The 23,904-nt window shown below is 51.2% G+C and overlaps 1 protein-coding gene across 1 annotated transcript; it reads right to left on the bottom strand.

The window, feature by feature from the left end:
* Positions 1 to 11,620: 11,620 nt before the first annotated feature.
* AIPL1 (aryl hydrocarbon receptor interacting protein like 1) lies at positions 11,621 to 23,513 on the bottom strand. Its single transcript, XM_012460512.3, is given in 7 exon segments — positions 11,621 to 13,688; positions 13,690 to 14,050; positions 14,822 to 14,963; positions 15,088 to 15,264; positions 17,085 to 17,273; positions 22,604 to 22,783; positions 23,340 to 23,513. Coding segments are annotated over 7 exon segments (1,188 nt in total). The 5' UTR covers positions 23,436 to 23,513; the 3' UTR covers positions 11,621 to 13,645.
* Between the last annotated feature and the right edge of the window lie 391 nt (positions 23,514 to 23,904).

The raw sequence follows: 23,904 nt of genomic DNA, 5'->3' as shown, positions 1-23,904 counted from the left end.
CTACTCAGGAGGCTGAGGCAGAGTCGCATGAACCTGGGAGGCAGAGGTTGCATGAGCCAAGATCGCACTACTGCACTCCAGCCTGGGCAACAGAGTGAGACTCTGTCTAAAAAAAAGAAAAGAAAGAAAAAGAAAATGGCTTTGCTGACCATTTATCTAGTCCATCGCAAGCTTCCTTCCACCACAGTTCCAGGTTCTCAAGCCACTGTGGGTTTTTTTGTTTTGTTTTGTTTTTTCACCATCTTGGCCAGGCTGGCCTTGAACTCCTGACCTCATGATCCACCATCCTCAGCCTCCAAAAGTGCTGGGATTACAGCTGTGAGCCACCGCACCCGGCCCTCAAGCCACTTTTAACTCTCCCTGGGAATAACCAAGTTTATTTACTCATCCTCCGTAATGGGGGCTCCTCGCTAAGGGAAGAAAGCAATTAAGTGGTACACCCCAAGAGATCCCCATCTCTAAATCCCCAGCTAATCCTCCATTCCCATGCCGGCAGCTTTCCTGGGAAGCTGCTTCCACACACTGCAAAAATTGGTTCCCATTGAGGGCAGCTGTTCTTAAATTAACCAAAACAAGGTTTAGAGGGGAAGAAACATTTGGAGAGACAGCTGATGGCTTCATTGAATCAGAGGAAGCCACTTTGCTGCTGCTATCCCGCTGCCAAGCCTCTGCTCCCAATGGGCCAAAGGACATCTTTCATGTTCCTTCCTCAGATCTGAACCTGGGGCCGTTTGCAAGTCCCAGAGATGGGGGCTTCTGATGCTGGCCCCAGGAAATGACTGGGCAGCCCCGAGGGGCCAGTCAAAGATGCAACATCCCAGAAAAAGAAAAGGCATTTCTAAGAGACAAATGCAAAACTGTCAGCAGGATGAGTACAAAGTTTTGAGATCAGTGTCACTTGCCTTGCTTGGAATTCCCCAAAGGGGTCCTGAAAAGTAGCTGTGAAAGAACTGAAGACTCAGTGTTGGCCGTTTGCAATATTTATTACAAAAAAAAGGACATCCGCAAAAGGTCGCACTGTTCACATTGACACAGAATATGCAGCAGGCTCCCCGAGGCTACGCATCCCTTACTTCCACACTGGCAGGAGCTGCCAGGGCTACAAGAAGGCTGTGAAAATTCACTCTCATCTACAGCCAGGAAGTGGGGGTTCTGCCAGAACACAGAGGGCACCTGAATATGAGGCTCCCAGAAGGCAAAGGTAAGGCCAGGACTGCTGGGTGCAGCCAAGGGGTGTGCAGAGGTGACCCTAGGGTGGCAGCATGCATAATGATCATAGGAATAGAAGCCACTGGAGTGTACTGTCATGCTCAGCCCTTCAAGGGACCTTATGTCCATTGACTCGCTTTTTTTTTTTTTTTTTTTAAGAAGGAGTTTGTTCTTCATGCCCAGGCTAGAGTGCAATGGCGTGATCTCACCTCACTGCAATTTCTGCCTCCCAGGTTCAAGCAATTCTCCTGCCTCAGCCTCCTGAGTAGCTGGGATTACAGGCACCCACCACCACACCTGGCTAATTTTTTGTATTTTTAGTAGAAATGGGTTTCTCCACGTTGGTCAGGCTGGTCTCAAACTCCTGACCTCAGGTGATCCGCCCACCTCAGCCTCCCAAAGTGCTGGAATTATAGGCATGAGCCACCGCACCCCGCCATTGATTCATTCAATCCTCTGACAACCCATTGAGGTAGCAACAGTTATGATCTCTATTATCCAGATGAGGAAACTATTGCTCAGAGAGGTTAAGTAACTTGCACAAAAGCACATAGCCGGTGAGCGGTCAAACTGGGTTAGGAATTCAAGCCCACCTGACTCCGTAGCCCTTTCTGTTAGCCTTCATTCTATTTTGACCTCTGATGTGGCCTTAGAGATAATGGGACAGGTACCTCCAAGATCATCTCTGAGGGGAACCCTGAGTAGTCATTATCACCAATGAGCAACAGCCACAGTCAGCTTTAATTTGACAACCAAACTGATGATAGCAATGACCTCGATGACCCACGCAAGAGGACCACTGAGGGGCTGGCACAGTGTCTCACACCTGTAATCCCAGCACTTTGGGAGGCCAAGGTGGGCGGATCACCTGAGGTCAGGAGTTCGAGACCAGCCTGGCCAAAAAGACAAAACTCCATCTCTACAAAAAATGTAAAAATTAGTCAGGCATAGTGGTATGTGCTATAATCCCAGCTACTTAGGAGGCTGAAGCAGGAGAATCACTTGAACCTGGGAGGCAGACATTGCAGTGAGCCAAGATCACGCCATTGCACTCCAGTCTGGATGTCAGAGCAAGACTCCGTCTCAAAAACGGAGGAGGAGGCAGAAGAGTCAGAGAAGGACATGTGACAGCCGAAACAGAAGCTGGAGTGATGTGGCCATGAGCCAAGGCATGCAGGAGCCTCTAGAAGCTGGGAAAGGCAAGGAACGATTTCCCCGCTAGAGCCTCCAGAAGGAATGCAGTCCTGCCCACAGGACTAAAGTCAACCACTCATTGATTCCAGTCCCATGTGACCCAGTTCAGACTTCTGAATTCCAGAAATGTAAAATAATAAATGTGGGTTTATATATTTGTTATAGCAGCAATAAGAAACCAGTGCTGGCCAGGCACAGTGGCTCACACCTGTAATCCTAGCACTATGGGAGGCCGAGGCGGGCAGATCACCGAAGGTCAGGAGTTTGAGACCAGTCTGACTCACATGGTGAAACCCCATCTCTACTAAAAACACAAAACTAGCCAGGTGTGGTGTCACATGCCTGTAATCCCAGTTACTAGGGAAGTTGAGGCAGGAGAATCACATGAACCGAGGAGGCGGAGGTTGCAGTGAGCCAAGATCATGCCATTGCACTCCAGACTGGGTAACAAGAGCAAAACTCGGAAGGAAGGAGGGAAGGAAGGAAGGAAGGAGGGAGGGAAGGCAGGAGGAAGGAGAGAGAGAGGGAGGGAGGGAGGGAGGGAGGAAGGAAGGAAGAAAGGAAGGGAGGGAGGGAGGAAAGAAACTAGTGCAGTGAGGGCAGGGCTGCCCGACAGAAGATGAGCGTATTAAACAGTCAGGACAGAAGACCCCCACCTACCCAAGGAAGAAAGCCGAAGGAACAAAAGCCCTGACCTCACTCTCCTCCAGCCCCCAATCTCCTATTGGGGCTTCCATGAGAAGAACCCACTGGAAGCCAGAGGGAGCCGTTGGTGTATCATCTACACGATCATCTTCCAGAGCAGAGTGCAGGAAGGAGGGTGGAGAGTGGATTGAAGAGACCAGCGGGAGACAATCAGCACAGCAGGGCAACTGGACTGAACTCTTCACTGGCTAATGTATTAATTATCCAAGAGAAAAGGGCTACAGGGGAGTCCTGAGCCGGCTCCCAAGAAGGAGGAGCAGGACTCTGCACTCCAGCTGGAAATTAAAACTCACACTCTCACACTTACCCTCAGGACAGAATCCAAGACAGACACAGATCTGGGGCACAGTGGATGGAAATCCCCCCAGAGCTTCCCGGGAAAGGGGTCCTTCAAGAGCCTAATAGCTATGCTGGAGGCCAGCCAGCAGAGTGACCAACCCAGAGACCACCACCCCTCAACCTGTCTTAAACACTAATCCCAGCCCTGACCATCCCTCCTCAATGCCATGACCTTCACTGATGAGATTCTGCTGGTTAGAAAGAAAAGCCCAGGCTTCCAGGCATCAACTGGGCTGGCCATTGCTCCTAGTTTGGGCTCTGGCCAGCTGATATTGTCCAGTGTCAGATCTGGACATCCTCAGGCCCTGCCCTCAGAAACTAACATTCACAGATCAACTTAGCTCAAACACAGCCTCAGCACTAGCCAATATGGCGACTGCAAATTAGAAAAAGGTACCCCCTTCCTCAAAACACTTTTCTGCCATCTATTGGGAACTTGTAGTAACTACACATATCTAAGATAGATGACGATGAAATTGCAGGAGTATGGGGTGGGGGAGACAATGCTGGAATTGTACAGTGCACAACCTGCACAACTGTAAGTGGCTGCCAATCCCAAACTTCCTCCACCACATTCGGGGAGCTCCACTGCACCAGCATCTTACATGAGCCTCTTCTCTTCCAAGGCTGCCCTCTTGCCTGGACTATTGCAGGAGTCTCCAAATTGATCTCCTTCTTTCACTACAGCCTTACACCTGCCACAGAGACATCTCTCTAGAATATTCATCTGACCATGCCCCTTACCAGAGGAAGCCCTTCAGAGGCCCCTCACTGGCATTCAAGATCCCCTGGATCTGGTCCCATTCAATCTTGGCAGCCTTTTCTCCCATGACTCTTGTCGCATACAGTTTCATACTGGCCTCTAACTAGGCTCTCTCTGAGCCCTACCCTGGTCACAGACTCACCGCATATTCAGTGCCTGCTCTGGCCTTCAACCCATGTCCCAGGCAGGATAAATCCCAGGTCGGATGCCAGTAGCCCCCTCCCAAGTGAGGGCTGGGACAACGTGAGATGCCATTCTGGTCTAACTTCAACTCCCAGTCTTACACTTTTTACCTCTTCTCCTGTCTGGGCCACTCCCATTCATCAGGGACAATGAGCCCCATGTGCAGAGGCTGAGTATCCTTGCTGAGCCCCCTGCTCAGGCTCCCACAGGTGGAAGAAGGAATTTCCCCACAATAAGGAGGGCCAGTCCCCAGGTGCACTCTCTCTGGGCTGGGCAGGAGTGGCAGCAGGGACCAGGGCTACAGTGTTCCGAGGACCATCAGTCACTCCTCTTGCTCAGAGACAACCGCGACCTCAGTGCCTCAGTTCCAATTACCCAGAGAGAGGCTCGCTGTGGCTGCACAATTAATACTCTAATTGGGGGTCACTCTAACTCCAGCGGTCCTTCAGGGAGTGTCGGGAGGTAGAGATGCGACATGAGGGGGAAGACAGGGACTACGGGGTACAGCCTAATCATCGCTGGGGTTGCAGATGCCGGCCTGGGAGGGCCATTTCCCAGTGTGGGAGGGGCTGGCAGACCAGGGCCAACCCGTGGTGTTCAGGACCTGGGAAAAAGTGATGAAATACCTATCTATATCAGAAATTTGAGTCACCCCAAATTCAGCACCTCCCACCATGCTGGTTGCCTAGTCTTACACAACCCCATGAAAGAAATACTACCCTGGCCAACAGGAGCAATCCGCTCTCTAGGCTTCCCTCCTGGAACCAGTGTCCAGCCACAGGGCCGTGAGATGGCCCTATGGGTATGCACCCTGGCTCTCCCCATCTGGTTGACCCCACAGTGGAGGGCGGGAAGGGGTTGGAGGGATAGAGGATAAGACACTGCCCCTAAGAACAAGGAGCAAACCAGAAACGTTTGGGGTTGAGTCATGTCTTCCCCAGGAAAGATATGTTGAAGTCCTAACCCCTAGATCCTCGGAATGTGATCTTATGCAGAAACAGGGTATTTGCAGAGATAATCAAGTTAAAATGAGGCATTTGGGGGTAGGTGTTAATGCAATATGTGTCCTTATGGCCAGGTGCAGTGGCTCACACCTGTAATCCCAGCACTTTGGGAGGCCGAGGCAGGCAGATCACAAAGTCAAGAGATCAAGACCATCCTGGCCAACATGGTGAAACCCCGTCTCTACTAAAAGTACAAAATATGAGCTGGGCATGGTGGTGCACGCCTATAATCCCAGCTACTCAGGAGGCTGAGGCGGAAGAATCACTTGAACCTGGGAGGCGGAGGTTGCAGTGAGCCGAGATCGCGACATTGCACTTCAGCCTGGGCGACAGAGCGAGACTCTGTCTCAAAGAAAAAAAAAAAATCTTGGCACAAAGACAGTCACAGCAGGAAGACAGTGTAAGTAGACACAGGGCGGAGGTGGCCATCTACAAGCCACGGCGTGCCTGCAGCCACCTGAAGACAGGAGAAAGGCCAGGACAGACCCTTCCCTGGAGTTTCCAGAGAGCGCGGCCCTGGCAACACCTTGATTTCAGACTTCCTGTCTCCAATGCTGTGAGACAAGAAGCTTCTCAGTTTGTGGCTCTGTGACTGCAGCCCTAGGGCACTAAGACAAGGGCTCACCCAAGTCTCAGTCTGGTCTTGGGGCTCCCTGGCCACAGGGCACTAGGACCCCTGTCCAGGCCCAGGCACCTAGAAGAGGCACTTAGAAAATGTCAAGGAAGGGCCGGGCACAGTGGCTCACAGTGGCCTGTAATCCCAGCACTTTGGGAAGCTGAGGCAACTGGATCACCTGAGGTCAGGAGTTCAAGAGCAGCCTGGCCAACGTGGTGAAACCCTTCTCTACTCATGCTCCTCCCCATCTCATGCTCCTCCCCATATCTACTCATGCTCCTCCCCATATCTACTCATGCTCCTCCCCATCTCATGCTCCTCCCCATCTCTACTCATGCTCCTCCCCCATCTCTACTCATGCTCCTCCCCGTCTCTACTCATGCTCCTCCCTGTCTTTATTCATGCTCCTCCCCCATCTCGACTCATGCTCCTCCAGTGCCCTGGGCCCTCCACAAAGCTCTCATCACACCTGCAATGGTGGGAGCTATGCTGACTGTGGCTCTCTTCATCCCACCAAGACTATGATTAATGCCCCTCAGCCAAAGACCATCAGATCACACTTCTGGTTGAACCCACTGGGCTCATGGGCACTTGCAGTGAGAGAACACACATCATGGCAACCATGGGTGTCCCAGTAAGAGAGTACTAGGGAGAACCTGTTATAGGATTGGGCTGATGTTATATGGCCTGGGAGAGTGTTTAAGGAAACAGGGCTTTGCTCTCGGTGAAATATTGTCAAGAAATAGGGATAACTGATTGGCGATCTTAATAAATCTCATCTAGGTGGAGGAAGACCAGCCCGCAGCTGAAGTTGCCATTAGCGAAGAAGCTTATTAGTTTCCCCATCTGCAGTATAAGATACTGAACTAGACAATTTCTTTTTTTTTTTTTTTTTTTTTGAGGCAGAGTCTTGCTCTGTCACCCAGGCTGGAGTGCAATGACGCGATCTCAGCTCACTGCAACCTCCACCTCCCAGGTTCAAGCTATTCTCCTGCCTCAGCCTCCTTGAGTAGCTGGGATTACAGGCACACACCACCACAACCAGCTAATTTTTTGTATTTTTGCTAGAGATGGGGTTTCACCATGTTGACCGGCCTGGTCCTGAATGTCTGATCTCGTGATCGGCCCACCTCAGCCTCCCAAAGTGCTGAGATTACAGGTGTGAGCCCACGCCCGGCCAAACTAGACAATTTCTGAAGGCCCTTGCCCTTGTAAGAATTGCAACATGTTTTTCAGAAAGAAATGGATTCATTCAGTCAATATTTCTGAGCCCCAGAATGGGTCGGGCATAATTCTAGCTACTGAGGATACAGCAGTGAACAAAGCAGGCAAAATCCTCTGCGCTCCAAAGACTGTCACGCTCAGTAAGAGCTGCCAGCCCCAAGACTGCTGAGAAAAGACAAATGCTCCACTACATCTTCAAATGATATTTTTATTGGTGGCAAGAGGAAAGGTGAGATTCTTTGTTCATCAGATTCTCGCGCTAATGAGAATACCTGAAGTAATGGAGCAATTGTAATTAGGCTAGGAACTCTGTAGACTTGAAACCGCCATAAATAAGAATGCGGGTTTACCTAACCTTTTCACTAAAACCTCAAGTGGGAGAGGAACAGAGAAAGAGGCTGAGCAGGGCACAGTCCCCCCATCTCAAGCACTCAGAGGTGGTCAAGCTGACCCCTCACTCATGGACCGTTTGATCAAGGTGAAATTCAAGACGGGCTCTCCAGGTACAAAACTTGGCAAGCCCAGGGAGGAAGATTAAAAACCAGCATGCAGTCCAGGCGCGGTAGCTCATGCCTGTAATCCCAGCACTTTGAGAGACAAGGAGGACAGATCACGAGGTCAAGAGATCAAGACCATCCTGGCCAACATAGTGAAACCCCATCTGTACTAAAAATACAAAAATTAGCCAGGCATGGTGGCACGTGCCTGTAGTCTCAACTACTCAGAGTGCTGAGGCAGGAGAGTCGCTTGAACCTGGGAGGCGGAGGTTGCTGTGAGCCAAGATCCTGACACTGCACTCCAGCCTGGTGAGAGTGAGACTCTCTCTCAAAAACAAACAAACAAAAAACAACAACAAAAAAAAAACAGCGTGCAGATGTTGGCTATCAGAGCAGTCAAACCTGGACTGCCACAGGGTCCTCAAAGGCAGCTGACATGGTGAGGATCTGTTATTCAGGAGAAATCGGGACACAGGTAAGGCTCAGGCAGCCCCTCTATCCTAAGCTCCCTCCACCCTAAACTACTGTTGAGACCCTACAGGAACAGTGACCTTGCAGGGAACTGGAAGAAGTTTACTCACCGTGCAGCTCAGGCAGCCCGAGAGTGGCCTGTGATGTGCAGGTAGATGGAGTCGGAGAGAGACTGTCAGGGCAACACTACAATGGGCTTGTGGACTGCATCACAAAGACATCTTGTCACCTGGTCCCCGGCTGCTCTTCCACACAAACGCCATGCCCTGTGGTGGCTGTGGAACCTCCCCTCTCCACTGTAAAAACACACCATTACTTCAGTCTGGCTTTCAGTGTAGTGGTGGCCAGGCGTGGTGGCTCATGCCTGTCATCCCAGCACTTTGGGAGGCTGAGGTGGGTGGATCACAAGGTCAGATTGAGACCAGCCTGGCCAACATGGTGAAACCCCGTCTCTACTAAAAATACAAAAAAATTAGCTGGGCATGGTGGCGCGTGCCTGTAATCCCAGCTACTCGGGAGGCTGAGGCAGGAGAATTGCCTGAACCCAGGAGGCAGAGACTCTCTAACACTTCTGGTTAGAACTTCTCCCCGAAGGTGGCTCTGCCATGGAGGGCATCAACTGAGGGTGTTGGAGGCAGCTGTGCCCCAGGAGGCTGGAAAATGCCAACACTAATGCCCACGTGTGGCATCTGGGCCTAAGTTCCAATTCTGCCCACACCCCTGAGGCACTGGGGACACCGTGTGTGTTCTCAGCTGCTTGGCTCTCCTCTGCTGCCTGCATCCTGGCAGAGATGTGATAACCTGCTCAGGCAGGGACTGGAAGTCAACAGGTGGCTGGCTTATGCAAACGGGGCAGTCACAGAGGCAGAATAAAGATGGGGAGGAATTGAGGAGCCAGCAAAGAATGGTGGGAGCTAGTGGGGAGGAGCGGGAGTGGGAAGCCATTGCCGCGCTAAGGCTACAGGACCCAGAGGAGGCTCTGCTTGGAGACCAGCGAGAGCTGTGACCCGGGACACCTGCTGTGACCACAGGTAAAAAAGCACAACCCCTGCCAGACATCAGCCCAGCAAGGAGGGAATCCAGGAAGCAAACGCTCCAGTGCCATCCTCCTGCAACCAGGTATCATGCTGCTGCCCCCTGCCGGCCAAACCCAGCGTGAGGGCAGAGTACTCGGGAGCCGGGACATGTGTAGGCTGAGCCTCCAGGACACAGAGCATCTAGGCAGAGGACAGATCGGAGACTCACGGGGACTCACCGGCAGTGACGGGCTGTGTAATGCACCCCATAAAACATGCCCACATTCGAATCCCCAGAGCCTGTGGATAGGTTACTTTCTAAGCAAAGGAATTTTGCAGCTGTGATTATATTAAGGGCCTTAAGGTGGGGAGATGAGCCTCTATAAACCAGCAGGTGGGGGCAATGTAAGCAGATGGGTCCTTATCAGAGGGAGACAGGAGGGTCAGGGACCTGCAGAAGCCTCCTGATGATGGAAGCAGAGGGATGCAGAGTGGAAGACACTACGTTGCTGCCTTTGAAGGGGCCATGCGGCAAGGAATCCAGGCAGCCTCTAAATGCTGAAAAAGGCAGGAAAGAAAATGGACTCTCCCCTCCGGGCTCTGGAAGGAACACTGCCCTGCCAACCTAGTTTAGAATCCCTGACCTCGGGAACGGTAAGAGAATACTTCTGTGTTGTTTTCAGCCATTAATTTTGCTGTACTTTGCTACAGCCACTGTGGGAAATGATTACCCCTGCACAATGCCCTGGGAAGGGGTGTCCCTCGGACCACTAAGCCCCTTACTACTGACCCAAAGGACTCCCTGGTCTCAGGGTCTCTGTCAACTCCAGAGGTCAGAATGGTGGCTCCTCCCTGGGAGCAAATGCCTCGATTAACCCGTAATGATTCCTGAGGACACGCCAGGCCAAACGGGGGGGCTGCAAAACCCACACAGGTTCTTTCTCATGTTGACCCTTCCAGCTGCTCCCAAACAAAGGCAATTGGCATGCCCCAGGCTACTGCCTGATACAAGTTTCACGTTTTCTCCTTTTTTAAAAAATGCATCATATCCACGTGTGAAGCCTCTGGTGAAGGAGGCAGCACAGTGTAGTTTTTAAAAAAAACGTCAAGGTGTGGTGGCTCACGCCTGTAATCCCAGCACTTTGGGAGGCCGAGGCGGGCGGATCATGAGGTCAGGAGTTTGAGAGCAGCCTGCTCAACATGGTAAAACCCCATCTCTACTGAAAATACAAAAAATGAGCTGCAAGTGGTGGCAGGCACCTGTAATTCCAGCTACTCAGGAGGCTGAAGCAGGAGAATCACTTGAACCCAGGGGGCTGAGGTTGTAGTGAGCCAAGATTGTGCCCAGCCTGCCCCAGTGCAAGACTCCGTCTCAAAAAAAATAAAAATAAAAGCCCCAGGCCAGACACCTGGAAACCTGATGCTAATCCTGGATCTACTGCCCCTCTCTAAGCCTCAATTTCCCCATCTGTACAAGGGATTGGGACTGAGTCGCCTCCAAGGACCTAGTTTGTTGGCAGCCTCATTCCGTGGTTCTAAATGCCTTCTTCCCTGTCCACAGCTTGCCTGACCTGGTGACCTGCAGCCGTCAGTGACAGTCAGGGCTGATGGAAAACCACCACATCTGGAACCCAAAGCTGCCATCTCCTGCCCCGGGGACCTGTTTGCTTGTTCTCTGCTGCCCCCTGCTGGCAACTTGAAAACAAAGCATTCTGGCTGGATCTAGAGGAAAGAAGCCCTTGAGAGAGAGGCCCTGCAACCTATTACAACTGCCCGCCCAGACCTGGCCAGCCAGGCCCTTGCTTTAGGCTGGGTTTCAGGGAGCAGAAAGAAGCCCAGGCAGCAACTAGAGCCCTGGATGGGGAGGCTGCCTGCATCTCTCCCCACGTCTGCATCCCACCTCCTCTGCTCGACGACGATGGGATTCGGGATGCAGCAGTTCCTGAACAGTGGTTCTGTGGGCCCAGCTCTGCCTTTGGAGGATCATAACGATAGGACAAGGGTCCCTGTGCACCCTCTCTCCAGCGTATCTCCCACCACATGCTATGGGCACTCTGGTTTCTATCCCCTTTTTCCTGTTTTCAAACATCCAGAGGCATCAGAAGGGGAGATGTCCACACAGGATGAGCCAGACAGGACAAGCAGGAGCCAGGGCTGCATTAGGACCGCCATCCTACCAGGGAGCCCACAGGCCACGTTCTGGCCACAAATGAGGGGGACCCTCGCTGCTCGTCCCCAAGAGAAAGGGCAGCAGGTAGGACAGCTATATACAGAAAATGGACAGGGCCAGAAATACCTTCATTCTGGTGGCCCAAGGGTCATGAAATTGGAACCACAGAGAAAACCATGCAGTGGAGGCATCACGCTAGGCCCTGCGGAAAAACACGTACACGGCCACAGTCATACAAATGCTGTTTATTGATTTTCAGATTTTAGAGTCAACCTGTGGACAAAGCACAGAAGACTTAGTTTTGCTTACAGAGCAGAAGATAGATGTTAACAACAGGGGTGATGGAAAAGTAAAGTACATCAGAACTTTGGGGATACAGTTAGTGCTGGGGAACCCCTGCTGGGTGGAGACAAGCTCTGGGGCAGAAGAGAAGCCCAGGAATGCCTTGGCAGTTGACTACGTGGTGCTGGGCCGGATACTCCGTCACCACCTGCCCCACCCCACGCACCTGGGTGGTGCTAGAGGATGTCATCGGTGTGACAGCACGTCCTCCTACTCTTCCTTCTTTAGGGAGGATCAAGAGGAGGGAAGAGGTGGGAAGGGAAGATCCCAGCACTGCCATGCTCAGCAGACACAGAAGGAGGTCACCAGACTGAGGAAGGCAGTAGGGTTTGGACACCAGACTAAATTGAAGATCAGCTAAAACAGAGGCAAGAGAAGCAGCTTTCCATAAGACATGCCAACCAGGTGCCATGTCAGTTTCCCATTGCCATGGTGACACCCTGGCATTTCCGCCCTTTTTTATGACAATGACCCCAGGACCCAGAAGTTACTACTTCTTCCCTAGAAATTTTTTTTTTTTTTTTTTTTTTTTGAGACAGAGTCTCGCTCTGTCACCCAGGCTGGAGTGCACTGGCATGATCTCGGCTCACTGCAACCTCCACCTCCCAGGTTCAAGTGATTCTCCTGCCTCAACCTTCCTAGTAGCTGGGATTATAGGCATGCGCCACCACACCCAGCTAATTTTTGTATTTTTAGTAGAGACAAGGTTTCACCATGTTGGCCAGGCTGGTCTTGATCTATTGACCTCATGACCCACCCGCCTTGGCCTCCCAAAGTGCTGGGATTATAGGCGTGAGCCACTGCGCCCAGTGCCCCTAGAAATTGTTGTTTAAACTGCTCCTTAATGTACATGTAATTAAAAGTGGGTATAAATCTGACTGCAGAACTGCCCTGAACTTCCGCTCTCTGCTTATGGGGTAGCCCTTCCCTACAGGGGCAGTCATGAAGCTATAACACTGCAGCTTCAAGACAGCTGTATTCTTTTTTTTACTTTCTTTTCTTTTCTTTTTTTATTTTTTGAGATGAAGATTCACTCTTGTTACCCAGCCTGGAGTACAATGATGCAATCTTGGCTCACTGCAACCTCTGCCTCCCAGGTTCAAGTGATTCTCCTGGCTCAGCCTCCTGAGTAGCTGGGATTACAGGCATGTGCCGCCACACCCACCTAGTTTTTTGTATTTTTAGTAGAAATGGGGTTTCACCATGTTGGCCAAGCTGGTGTCAAACTCCTGACCTCAGGTGATCCACCCACCTCAGCCTCCCAAAGTGCTGGGATTACAGGCATGAGCCACCGCTCCCGGCCACAGCTGTTTTCTTCTGCCCTACCAACTGGCTTGCCCTTGAAATCTCTCCTGGGGGAAGCCAAGAACCCACTCAGGCTAAGCTCCAGTTTTGGGGCTTGCTCACCCTACATCAAGACCCATTAAAGTCAGTGGGATTCTAGAGAGTTATAGGTGTCCTGCATAAAGTTGCAAAAATAACCAAGAAATGATCCGCAAATGTAACTATCCAAACTGGAGAGACAGGGAGGGGTAGCAGGATGAGAAAGGATCAGAGCATCAGATCCTCATTTGTCATTGACACGGGGTAAAATCGACAGGTGGAGAAACTGGTTTAAACAGATTACTTGGAAATAGAGAAAACTACCAGAAGAACAAAAAACAGGGTCAATTAAAACCACGGCATGGAAGGAATGGGACAGGTAGGGGAGAAAACCACTTTTATTCTTTCCTAAGTTCTTCTGTGCCCTTTGGATTTTTTTATTTTTTTACCATAGGCATGTCTGACTTTGATTTCAAAGATTAATTTTAAATTTCAAAAAGCGACACCGCAATCCTGGTCAATTGAACCAGAAGTGACCAGGCCACTTGCTCCCTGCCTGGGTGCCAGGCTGGCTGTGGGCCTCAGGGGGTCAGTGCTGCAGTGGGTGCCCTGGGGACAGGGATGGCTCTGCAGGTGACTGCGGGTGGCTCTGCGGGCGGCTCTGCAGGTGGCTCTGTGGGTGGCTCTGTGGGTGGCTCTGTGGATGACTCTGCAGGTGGCTCTGTGGATGGCTCTGCAGGTGGCTCTGTGGATGACTCTGCAGGCGGCTCTGCGGGAGGCTGCGTGGCCCCCTGGCTCAGCATGTTGCGGCAGCGCAGCCGCTCCTCCTCCTGCTTCTCCGCCATGCGGTTCTCCAGCAGCCTCAGCTCCCTGCGCACCGCCTTCTGCATGGACGGCTCCAGCTCCAGCACTTTCTGGAGGTCCGCCTTGGCCTCGGCCTCATTCCACACCTCTGCGTGAGCCCGGGCGCGCACATAGTAGGCCTTCACGATGCCTGTGGGGAGCATCCAGCTGCAGCCCCCCTGCCCAGCCTCAGAGGCAGCCCCCGCCCAGCTGGGACTCACCAGCCCACAGACCCTTAGCCGTGCCATGATCCTTACACTCTCTGTACCCTCCGTGCTTTGGTCTCCCCAACTGTAAGATGAAGATGATGATCATAATAGCGGTACCTCCTCCTCTCCTTTCCAAGGCCCTATGATTGATTTTATATTCTTAACTTTGTTTTCTTTTTCTTATAGACACTCCCTAAATTAGATAACCTTCAGACCCTTTTTCTGCACCTCCCCCATATGGTGATTATGAGGATTATGAGGATTAAATGAGATAATCAACGCAGAGGACTTGTGCCTGACGGATGAGCCAAGTGCTGGATGTTGTTACTGTGAGCGCTGTCGGAGTGTTAAGTCAATACTAGTAGCAGCGGCTCCATATCCTCGCACCACCCGTACTAGTATCCACATAATATTTTTCTCTATATTGATTGCCCCTCTTTTTTAAAAGCCTGTTTACTGTTCCACCGAAATCACAAGCTTGGTGAGTTTCCTTGGTAAGCATTCAAATACACATTAAAATAAAAGGCCCCATGCCAAGCACTGCCCATCGATCACCCAGGATTCAGTAACACACTCTGGGAAACCCGGCTGGGTGGAGCCAAAGTTCGGTGCCCTGGTGGGGTGGAAAGGAAAGTCCAGGGAGGTTGTGACAGGTGTCTCTGTGGCCCTGGGCTGGGTGCCCCCTTGCTGCCCACCCCTCCAGCCCCGCGCACCTGGGTGGTGCCGGAGAATGTCACTGGTGTGCTCCAGCACCTCGTAGTACTCCTCCTTCTTCAGCAGGCACTGGCAGTAGTTGAGGATCAGGGTATTGATCATCTTCTCCAGCTTCAGCCACTGCACCTCCCAGGGTTTCTCCTGCCCAAAAAGAAGGTCGGCCGTGACCTCAGGCTGCTGCTTGACGCTCGCCCCACCCTGGCCAGCACTGGGCAGGTCCCCCAGAGTCAGCCCCACTTCCCACCCCCTGCCAGTGGCCTCCCACCTTGGTCTGCAAGTTCCTTAGGCAGATGATGGCCTCCTGGTACTTGGAAGAGGCCTCCTCATAGCGGCCCAGCTTGAAGAGCCGATTTCCTTCTCCGTGGAGGACGGGCACCACCTTCATCTTCTCGTGATTGCTCAGGTTCCAGGTCTCCCTCTGGTAATCACTTGGGGCATCAACCTGGCCCCGGAACTGCAGGTCATTGAGGAAGGAACCCCAGGGGACTCACCCCAGCAGGGACCAGAGAAAGTGGGCCCTGGCACATCTCCCTGAAGTCATGCTTGCTGGTCAATTGCATACAGACAAGGGAAAGAAGCAACAAGGCCAGAAACCCTGCCCTAAATCAGTGCTTTTGTGCACACAAGGAAAAGGTGCCTGTTCTTCAAGACACTTCACTTCTAATATTCAGAAAATTGTCACCAGGCGCAGTGACTCACGCCTGTAATCCCAGCACTTTGGGAGGCCAAGGTGGGTGGATCACGAAGTCAGGAGATTGAGACCATCCTGGCTAACACGGTAAAACACCATCTCTACTAAAAAGACAAAAAATTAGCTGGCAGTGATGGCACGTGCCTGTAATCCCAGCTACTCAGGAGGCTGAGGCAGGAGAATCACTTGAACCTGAGAGGTTGCAGTGAGCTGAGATCATGCCATTGCACTCCAGCCTGGGCAACAGTGAGACTCCGTCTCAAAAAGGAAAAGAAAATTGTCAGGAATACTCGTTTTGTTAGAACAATGCACTGTTGCCATCTGTTGGAAAATGGTCATTATAGCAATACCAATGTATAATGTCTATAATGAGCACCTTGGAGGAGATGCCGGTACACCTTGCGAAGTGCACAGACCACACAGCTGACTGTGACAGTAAGCCTGTAAAGGCCCTTCGTTGACACAGTTCTCATTTTATTTTTATTCACCCACATAGCTCTCAGGCTGAGCCTCGTTCTTGGTCATAGCTGAGTCCCAACGTGACCTTGACCCTGGCCCTAACCCTCTCCCACCAATCCGCAAACATGGGCTGTCGATCACTCTGGGGCTCTGGGTGGGAGGATGTGGGGAGTTCCATGCAGCCTCTCCCACCACTTGAGAACCAAGTCTGAATCCATAAACCACAGGAAGGAGAAGGTTATAATCTTAAACTCTTGGAAAAAAAGTGGAAGTGCATAACCAATAGAAGTAAAATGCTGGCCAGGCACAGTGGCTCACACCTGTAATCCCAGCACTTTGGGAGGCCGAGGCAGATGGATCACTTGAGGTCAGGGGTTCGAGATCAGCCTGACCAACATGGAGAAACCCTATCTCTACTAAAGATACAAAGTTAGCCAGGTGTGGTGGCGGACACCTGTAATTCCAGCTACTCAAGAGGCTGAGGCAGAATCAATTGAACCTGGGAGGCAGAGGTTGTGGTGAGCCGAGATCGTGCCATTGCACTGAAGTAAAATACCTCCAAAATGAAAATAAGTCACATTTTTAAAAATTGGTTCCAAACGGACTTTTCTTTTTTTTTCTTTTTTAGTGACAGTCTCACTCTGTCACCCAGGCTGGAGTGCGATAGCTCAATCTTGGCTCACTGCAACCTCCACCTTCCAGGTTCAAGCAATTCTCGTGCCTCAACCTCCTGAGTAGCTAGGATTACAGGTACACACCACCATGCCGGGTTAATTTTTGTACTTTTAATAGAGACAGGGTTTCACCATGTTGGCCAGGCTGGTCTCGAACTCCTGACCTCAAGTGATCCACCACCTTGGCCTCCCAAAGTGCTGGGATTACAGGCATGAGCCACCATGCCCAGCACCAAATGGACTTTTTGCGTAGAAAAAGCAGAGGCCTTTTTTTTTTTTTCAAATTCATATTCCCCTGTGGTTTATGAACCTTTTCTGAGTCTCTAAAGAGAAACAGGGCACTGTCCAGTGTTCAGTGGGATAGGGGGTGCCCGTGATGCCCGCTGTCCCTCTCTGGTGCTGGCACAGCCCTCCAGCCCTGCCTACCCCAAGCCCCACCTGCAGCAGCTCGATCACAAAGATCAGAGGCTGAGGCTCCTTCTGCAGCTCATCCAGGTCCTCGTAGCCCAGCGTGTGGTAGGCGAACATGTTGGCCAGCCCGCACGTGTGCACATGCCACTCCGTCGGGTCCTTGCCCTGGGCCATCTGCCTCAGGCTCCGGGACAGGATGGGGTAGACCCCCGTGTGCTGGGGAGAGAAACAGATGGCATCTGGGCTACCTGCTGAGAGCTAGGTGGGCCACAAAAGGCCTCCACTCGGAGCCCCTCCTAGCAGGAATCCTGCCACCTCACTATGCCACTAATACTGTGATTCAGTGTGTGCCAGGCAAAGCACTTTACACCATCATGAGCTCCTTTAATCCTTAGGACAACTGAAGGGAGGCACTATTATACCCATTTTACAGATGAGGAAACTACAACCCAGAGAGGCAAAGCAACTTGCTTAAGGTCACACAGCTAGGAAATATGCAGCCAGGATTCAAACCTGGCTCCAGAAGCCATATGCTCTTAGCCTCTGGCTACCTCTTCCGGTCCTTGTGGTCCACTGTAACACATCTCTGCCACAAGGAAACTCTGAGCTCTGCAAAGCCTATGACTGACAGGAAGGGCAGTGTGGCGCAGTGGAAGGAGCAGGACTCCAGGGTTCGAGAGAGTCACTTTGGTATCCTGGAACTGCTGCAGATTAGCAGTGAGCCCAGGTCTCTGTACGTCTCTGAAGCCCACTTCCCTGGGTTGCTCCTGTCTGATATTAGGGCTGCTGTAGGGATTAAAGGAGACAGTGCAGATATAGGTCTGGCTCATCACAGCCTCAGCCAGAATGGGAGCTGAGGTTGCCACTCTTGGGATGAAGAAGGGCTGGGAAAATCAGCTGTGCAGCCTTAGCGAGTCCTGCTGTATGTATGCTGGGCCTCGATTTCCCCAACTAGGCTCTCTGAGAACCCATCTCCTTGGACTGTCTTCTGACATGACCCAGTTCTGGCCCCACATGCAACATGTTGTTGGGAAAAGAAGCGGATGAAACTCCGTGCAGCAGTTCAGCTCTGCCTCCAGGTCACCAGCACAGAGACAGAGGTCACCCCGCCCATCCCACCACCAGCTGGGATTAGCCCAAAATGCCTTCTGCCTCTTTGTGGAAGAGAGGAGCAGATGGCTGTTGAGCCTGTTGGGATTAGAGCTGGACCAAGGGAGGGAGAGCCCCAGAACCAGCTTGCTGCAGGGAGGGAGCACCCCGGCCCTGACTCAGCAGGCCCCAGCTCGGCATCCCATGGCTCCAAGCAAGCTGAGTGTGCTTTTGTGGTCCCGAAGCACACTGCCCTCACTTATCTATGTTGTGGCACTGGCTACCCTGCATTACAATTGATTAGGTGTGTGCCCCTCCAGAATTCAAGTTCCTTATGGGCTAGAAGCTTCACTTGTTTCATTCCTAACATACAGCACAGACCAAATGAGGTGCCCAGTGAATGTTTTCTAATTAGATAGATAGATAGATAGATAGATAGATGAATGACAGGACATAGATAGGAGATGACGGATGCATGTATAGTGATGAAAGACTGGATTATGAGTGAAGATTGGTTGAAGGGAAGAATGAATGAATTGATGTCTGGGCAAGTGGGTGGATGGATAAGAGGTGGGCGTGCAGGTGAAGAAATAACTCTAGAAGGTGTGTGTGTGTGTGCGTGTGCACAATCATGGCAGCCATGGGCTGGGGTGAGGAGATGGGAGGGGTGTGGAGATTGGGAAAACCCATAGTTACTATGGTATAACAGTTACCAGCTGGGCACAGTGGCTCACGCCTATAATCTCAGCACTTTGAGAGGCCAAGGGAGCAGATCACCTGAGGTCAAGCATTTGAGACCAGCCTGGCCAATGTGGTGAAACCCTGTCTCTACTAAAAATACAAAAAAGGTAAATAAATAACCGGGCATAATGGTGGGCACCAGTAATCCCAGCTACTCGGGAGGCTGAAGCAGGAGAATCGCTTGACCCCAGGAGGCAGAGGTGGCAGTGAGCCAAGTTCACACCATTGCACTCCAGCCTGGGCAAGAAGAGCGAAACTCTGTCTCAAAAAAAAAAGTTCAGCCTGTGATAAGAGCAGTGCACTCATGTGACTATCAATGTGGACGAAGGAACACAGACTCCACAGGAAACAAGAAGCCATGCCCATGTTACGGGAATGACAACAGCTTGTGGTTTTGCAAACAACAAATCAATCATCTAATCAAGAATTTATTGACAGCCTTCTATGCACTCAGCTGTCGCGTGTTAATGAACATGTATCCTATGGAGAGGGGGTTCTTGGTGGCAGCCAAGCCTTGCCTCTCGTACGGCGTGAAGTACAGGAGTCCCTCACTCTAAGCAAAGTCAATAGATATATTTTTAAACTCACTAAAATCACAAAGAAGCCAATTTTCTGAAGCCTTGACTTGATAAAAATAAAACAGATTTTAAGTTAAAAACATCAGAAGGAAGAAAAACACAGGGATTGGTACAAAGGAAAGATGTTCAACAAATATGTGCTACATGAATGAAGAAATGAGTAACATGTTGGGTGGGATCACCTACTGGCAGAGGATGGTACTGCAGCCCGACTCTATTAGACATTGTGAGAAGCATGTGCAGGATGAAGAGGGAACTGTGTGTCTCACCCAGATCTTTTCTCTTAACCTATTTGAGCCATTACAAGTTTTTCTTTTTTTGGAGTCTTAAGTTTTCTCATTAGTAAAGTGAAGAAGTTAATCTCAAAATGTTTTCTAGGCCGGACACTGTGGCTCACGCCTATAATTCCAGCACTTTGGGAGGCCGAGGCGAGTAGATCACTTGAGGTCAAGCCTGGTTCAACATGATGAAACCCTGTCTCTACTAAAAATACAAAATAAAATTAGCTGGGTGTGGTCGTGGGCACCTGCAATCCCATTTACTCAGGAGGCTGAGGCAGGAGAATCGTTTGAACCTGGGAGGCACAGGTTCCAGTGAGCGGAGACTGTGCCACTGCACTCTAGCCTGGGTGACAGAGTGAAACTCCGTCTTGGGGAAAAAAAATTCTAGCTCAAAATAATAGTTCTAAGTTTTAATTGCCCTCATATGTTATATCATTTAATCTCCAAAACAACTCCTTAACTTAGAGTTTTGTTTATTTATAAATGAAGGAATAGAGTAGCATGCAGAAGAAGGGACTTCCCCAGATCACACAACTAATAAAAGACAGAACAGGTTCAAACTGTCCCCGAAATGCTCATTTAAAAGGTCAGTGGCCTCTGATGAAATAATGAGTCTAGGTATCTGCCACCAATGGTGAAAGTCTAGGGGTAGCTTTGGGATGGATGGATCAGGCTATCAACACCCACACTCACCAATCACTCTTAACGTCACAGTAAGACAAGTAGGTGTCATGGACTTCTCTCAAAGGGAAGTATATGGTATCATCCATAGCAGATTTTTTTTAAAAAGAGAGAGAGAAAAGAATCTGAATCTTATCAAGTCCTCTAGACTCAGCTTTCAATTTATCAAAAACATGGGGAATAAAGCACCAGGAAAATCAGAATGTGGGACTTGTACAGGATAAATGACCCCATTCCTTCAACACATCCATGTCAAGGAAGAATAGAAGAAAAGAAGGAGGTGAACCTATAGATAAAAATAGACTTGAGAGACACAGCAACAAAGCGCTATGCAGGGACTTTGTTTGTTTGTTGATTTAAACAAACCAAACTCATTCATTTATAAAGAATAAAAGAGGAGTCAACCAGAGAAAATTTAACAGTGACTGGATATTAGATGGCTTTAAGGAATTACTGGAGTTTTTAAAAGATTTCATAACAATGTCATGGTCAAGTTTTTTAATATCCTCATATCTGGCCAGATGCAGTGGCTCACACCTGTAATCCCAGCACTCTGGGAGGCCAAGGCAGGCGGATCAGAAGGTCAGCAGTTTGAGACCAGACTGGCCAACATAATGAAACCCCATCTCTACTAAAAATACAAAAATTAGCCAGGCATGGTGTGCCTGTAGTCCCAGCTACTTGGGAGGCTGAGGCAGGAGAATCACTTGAACCCAGGAGATGGAGGTTGCAGTGAGCTGAGATTGCACCACTGCATTCCAGCTTGGGTGACAGAGCAAAAGTTTGTCTCAAAAAAAAAAATCCTCATATTTTAAAGATACAAATTTTAGTATTTACAGATGAAGTGATATGGTGCCTGGCTTTTACTTTAACCATGCAGGACAAGGAAGGGAAGTGGGTGGGGTGGAAGACGAAGCAAGACCAGCCATGGGTTGATGGTGGCTGGCACTGGGTGATGGGTTCTTAGAAGTGCATTATACTTCTGTTGACTTTTGTTTTTGTTTGAAAGTTCCCATAAGAAACATTGCCTAAAGGTCAGTGGGTGTTGCCATAAGGCAAGGAAGCTAACTTATAAGAGTAACTTACGCAGTGCCATAAATAGAGAGGGGAAACTTGCAACGTGAGGAGGAGGGCAAAAAAGTGACCAATGCTGGTCTAATCATACTCTATAAAGTCTCCAGATCTAGCTCAGGCACAGTGGCTCTCACCTGTAATCCCAGCACTTTGGGAGGCCGAGGTGGGTGGATCACGAGGTCAGGAGATGGATTGAGACCATCCTGGCCAACATGGTGAAACCTCATCTCTACTAAAAATACAAAAATTAGCTGGGTGTGGTGGTACCTGCCTGTAATCCCAGCTACTCTGGAGGCTGGGGCAGAAGAATCACTTGAACTAGGGAGGCAGAGGTTGCAGTGAGCCAAGATCGTGCCACTGCACTCCAGCCTGGGCGACAGAGTGAGACTCCTTCTCAAAAGAAAAAAAAAAAAAAATCTCCAGGTTGAATCACGCTGTATAAAAAGCAAGGACTGGGCGGGGCATGATGGCTCACGCCTATAATTCCAGCACTTTGGGAGGCCGAGTTGGAAGGATTGCTTAAGCCCAAGAGTTCAGAACCAGCCTGGCCAACATGGAGAAACTCTGTCTCTACAAAATACACAAAAATCAGGTGTGGTGGCGTGCTACTTGGAGGCTGAGGTAGGAGGATCACCTGAGCCCAGGAAGTTGAGGGCTGCAGTGAGCCACGATTACACTACTGCACTCCAGCCTGGGTGACAGAGCGAGACCCTGTCTCTCCCTTTCCCTCTCTGTTCCTCTCTCTCTCTCTCTCTCTCTGTCTCTCTCTCTCTCTCTCTCTCTTTCTCTCTCTCTCTCTCTCTCTCTCACACACACACACACACACACACACACACACGTGAAGACTGTGAAGCGGCCGGCTCCCTCCTGCTGGGCCTAGCCCTGCTCCCACACCCCACCAGCCAGCCACGGCCCGGGTCGCCCCTTCTGGGCCTTGTTCCCTCCATCTTCACACGCACAGCAATGGGGAATGAGGTTGCAGGATTGGCTTTGCAGGGCTTTGTTTCAGTCCCAGCTTTCCCGAAACACAGCAGCCCCCCAGAGCGGGTGGGTGAGCCCGGAAGAGACCAGCCCCAGGGAACTGGGCGCAGGGCCTACTTACGATGGTGTCGCACCAGAACTCGGCCACCTCGCGCACCCGCATGGAGGTGAGCAGGATCTCCCAGACCTCCAGCTTGAACATGTTCCCGATGATGATGTGCATGGGCTGGCCCACCTCCCTGCTGTCGTCAATCACCGTCCGCTCCTCATCACATTTCATCGTGCGGAAATGAAAGATCACCTGGTCACCGAGACGGCGCGCTCCGCTCTAGACACATCTCTCCAGGCCGGGCAGAAGCCACCTCCCGGCCACCAACTCCCAGGTGTCCTCGGTCAGCTCACTCAGTTCACCCCATCAGATGCCTCAGATCCCCGGAGCACCTCCACACTGCCTGCATCCCCCAGGGAGGAGGAGCCCACCCCCTCCCTATGGACCCCATTCCACTCCCCACAGCCCTGCCTGTCCGGAAATCCTTCCTCAAACAAGCCCACAGAAACACCCTTCAGTCCAGGGAAGCCCAACAGACATTTGGGGACAAATGCCAAGACCCCTGAGGCCCCCTTTCTTCTTCGTCCAGAAAATTCCTAAAAGTCCTTCCCCTCAGCTCATGCTAAAAGTGGAATCTGCAAAGTACCAAAAATGCCCCGTGAAGACGTAGACGCTGGGAGGCCCAGGGCTGGGGCTGCCGGGCTGTTTTGGGGCAAAGCTGAAAGCTGTTTACAGTGCCTTGGGGCACACCTGGAACGTGGAAGCCTGCTCTGGAGGACCCTATCTGCTCCGGAGGGGCCCCACTCACTCGAGATCCGGTGATGAAGTTTGGGATCGCTCCCGTGCCCCCATGCAGAATGGTCTTCTTGACCCCTTCCACGTTCAGGAGCAGAGCGGCATCCATGGTTGGAGGAGGAAAAGTTGGAGGAGAAAAGGCGGTGTCCAGCACAGGCTGAGATAATCTCACCTCCGGGGAAGACACTTAGGCAGCTGAGACGCTGGGATTTGCCCAGCAGGGAGGAGTGGCGGGGGAGGGCAGACAGTGGGGCGGTGTCCCAGGCGCCCCGCTTCTCATCAGAGCCACGCGGGTCTGTGGTCTGCAGGCAGCCTCTCCTCCTACCCCATCCACCACTCTTTCCAGTGATTCTGGGGCCCTGCCTGACACATGCCAGGGGTGTGCTAGGCTTGGGTTTTGCACCCCCTCAAGAAGAAAGAAGGTCCCCCGAGCTTTCTTAAAGAAGGCAGGAGAGGAGGAGTGAGCAGGAGAGAGGCCTGGAGGCCACTGAAGGGGAAAAGGACGGGAGGCCTGGGCTCAGCCCAGACTCTAAGCCCCTGAGGACCCCAGGCCAGATGGGGCAGCAGCGGCCCTTGCC

This window comes from Aotus nancymaae, unplaced genomic scaffold (genome assembly GCF_030222135.1).
Source record: "Aotus nancymaae isolate 86718 unplaced genomic scaffold, 86718_ANA_hifiasm-v0.15.2.pri h1tg000072l, whole genome shotgun sequence".
Taxonomy (NCBI): domain Eukaryota; kingdom Metazoa; phylum Chordata; class Mammalia; order Primates; family Aotidae; genus Aotus; species Aotus nancymaae.
Note: the sequence above shows the minus strand (reverse complement) of the source record. Positions and strands in the feature narration are given on the sequence as shown.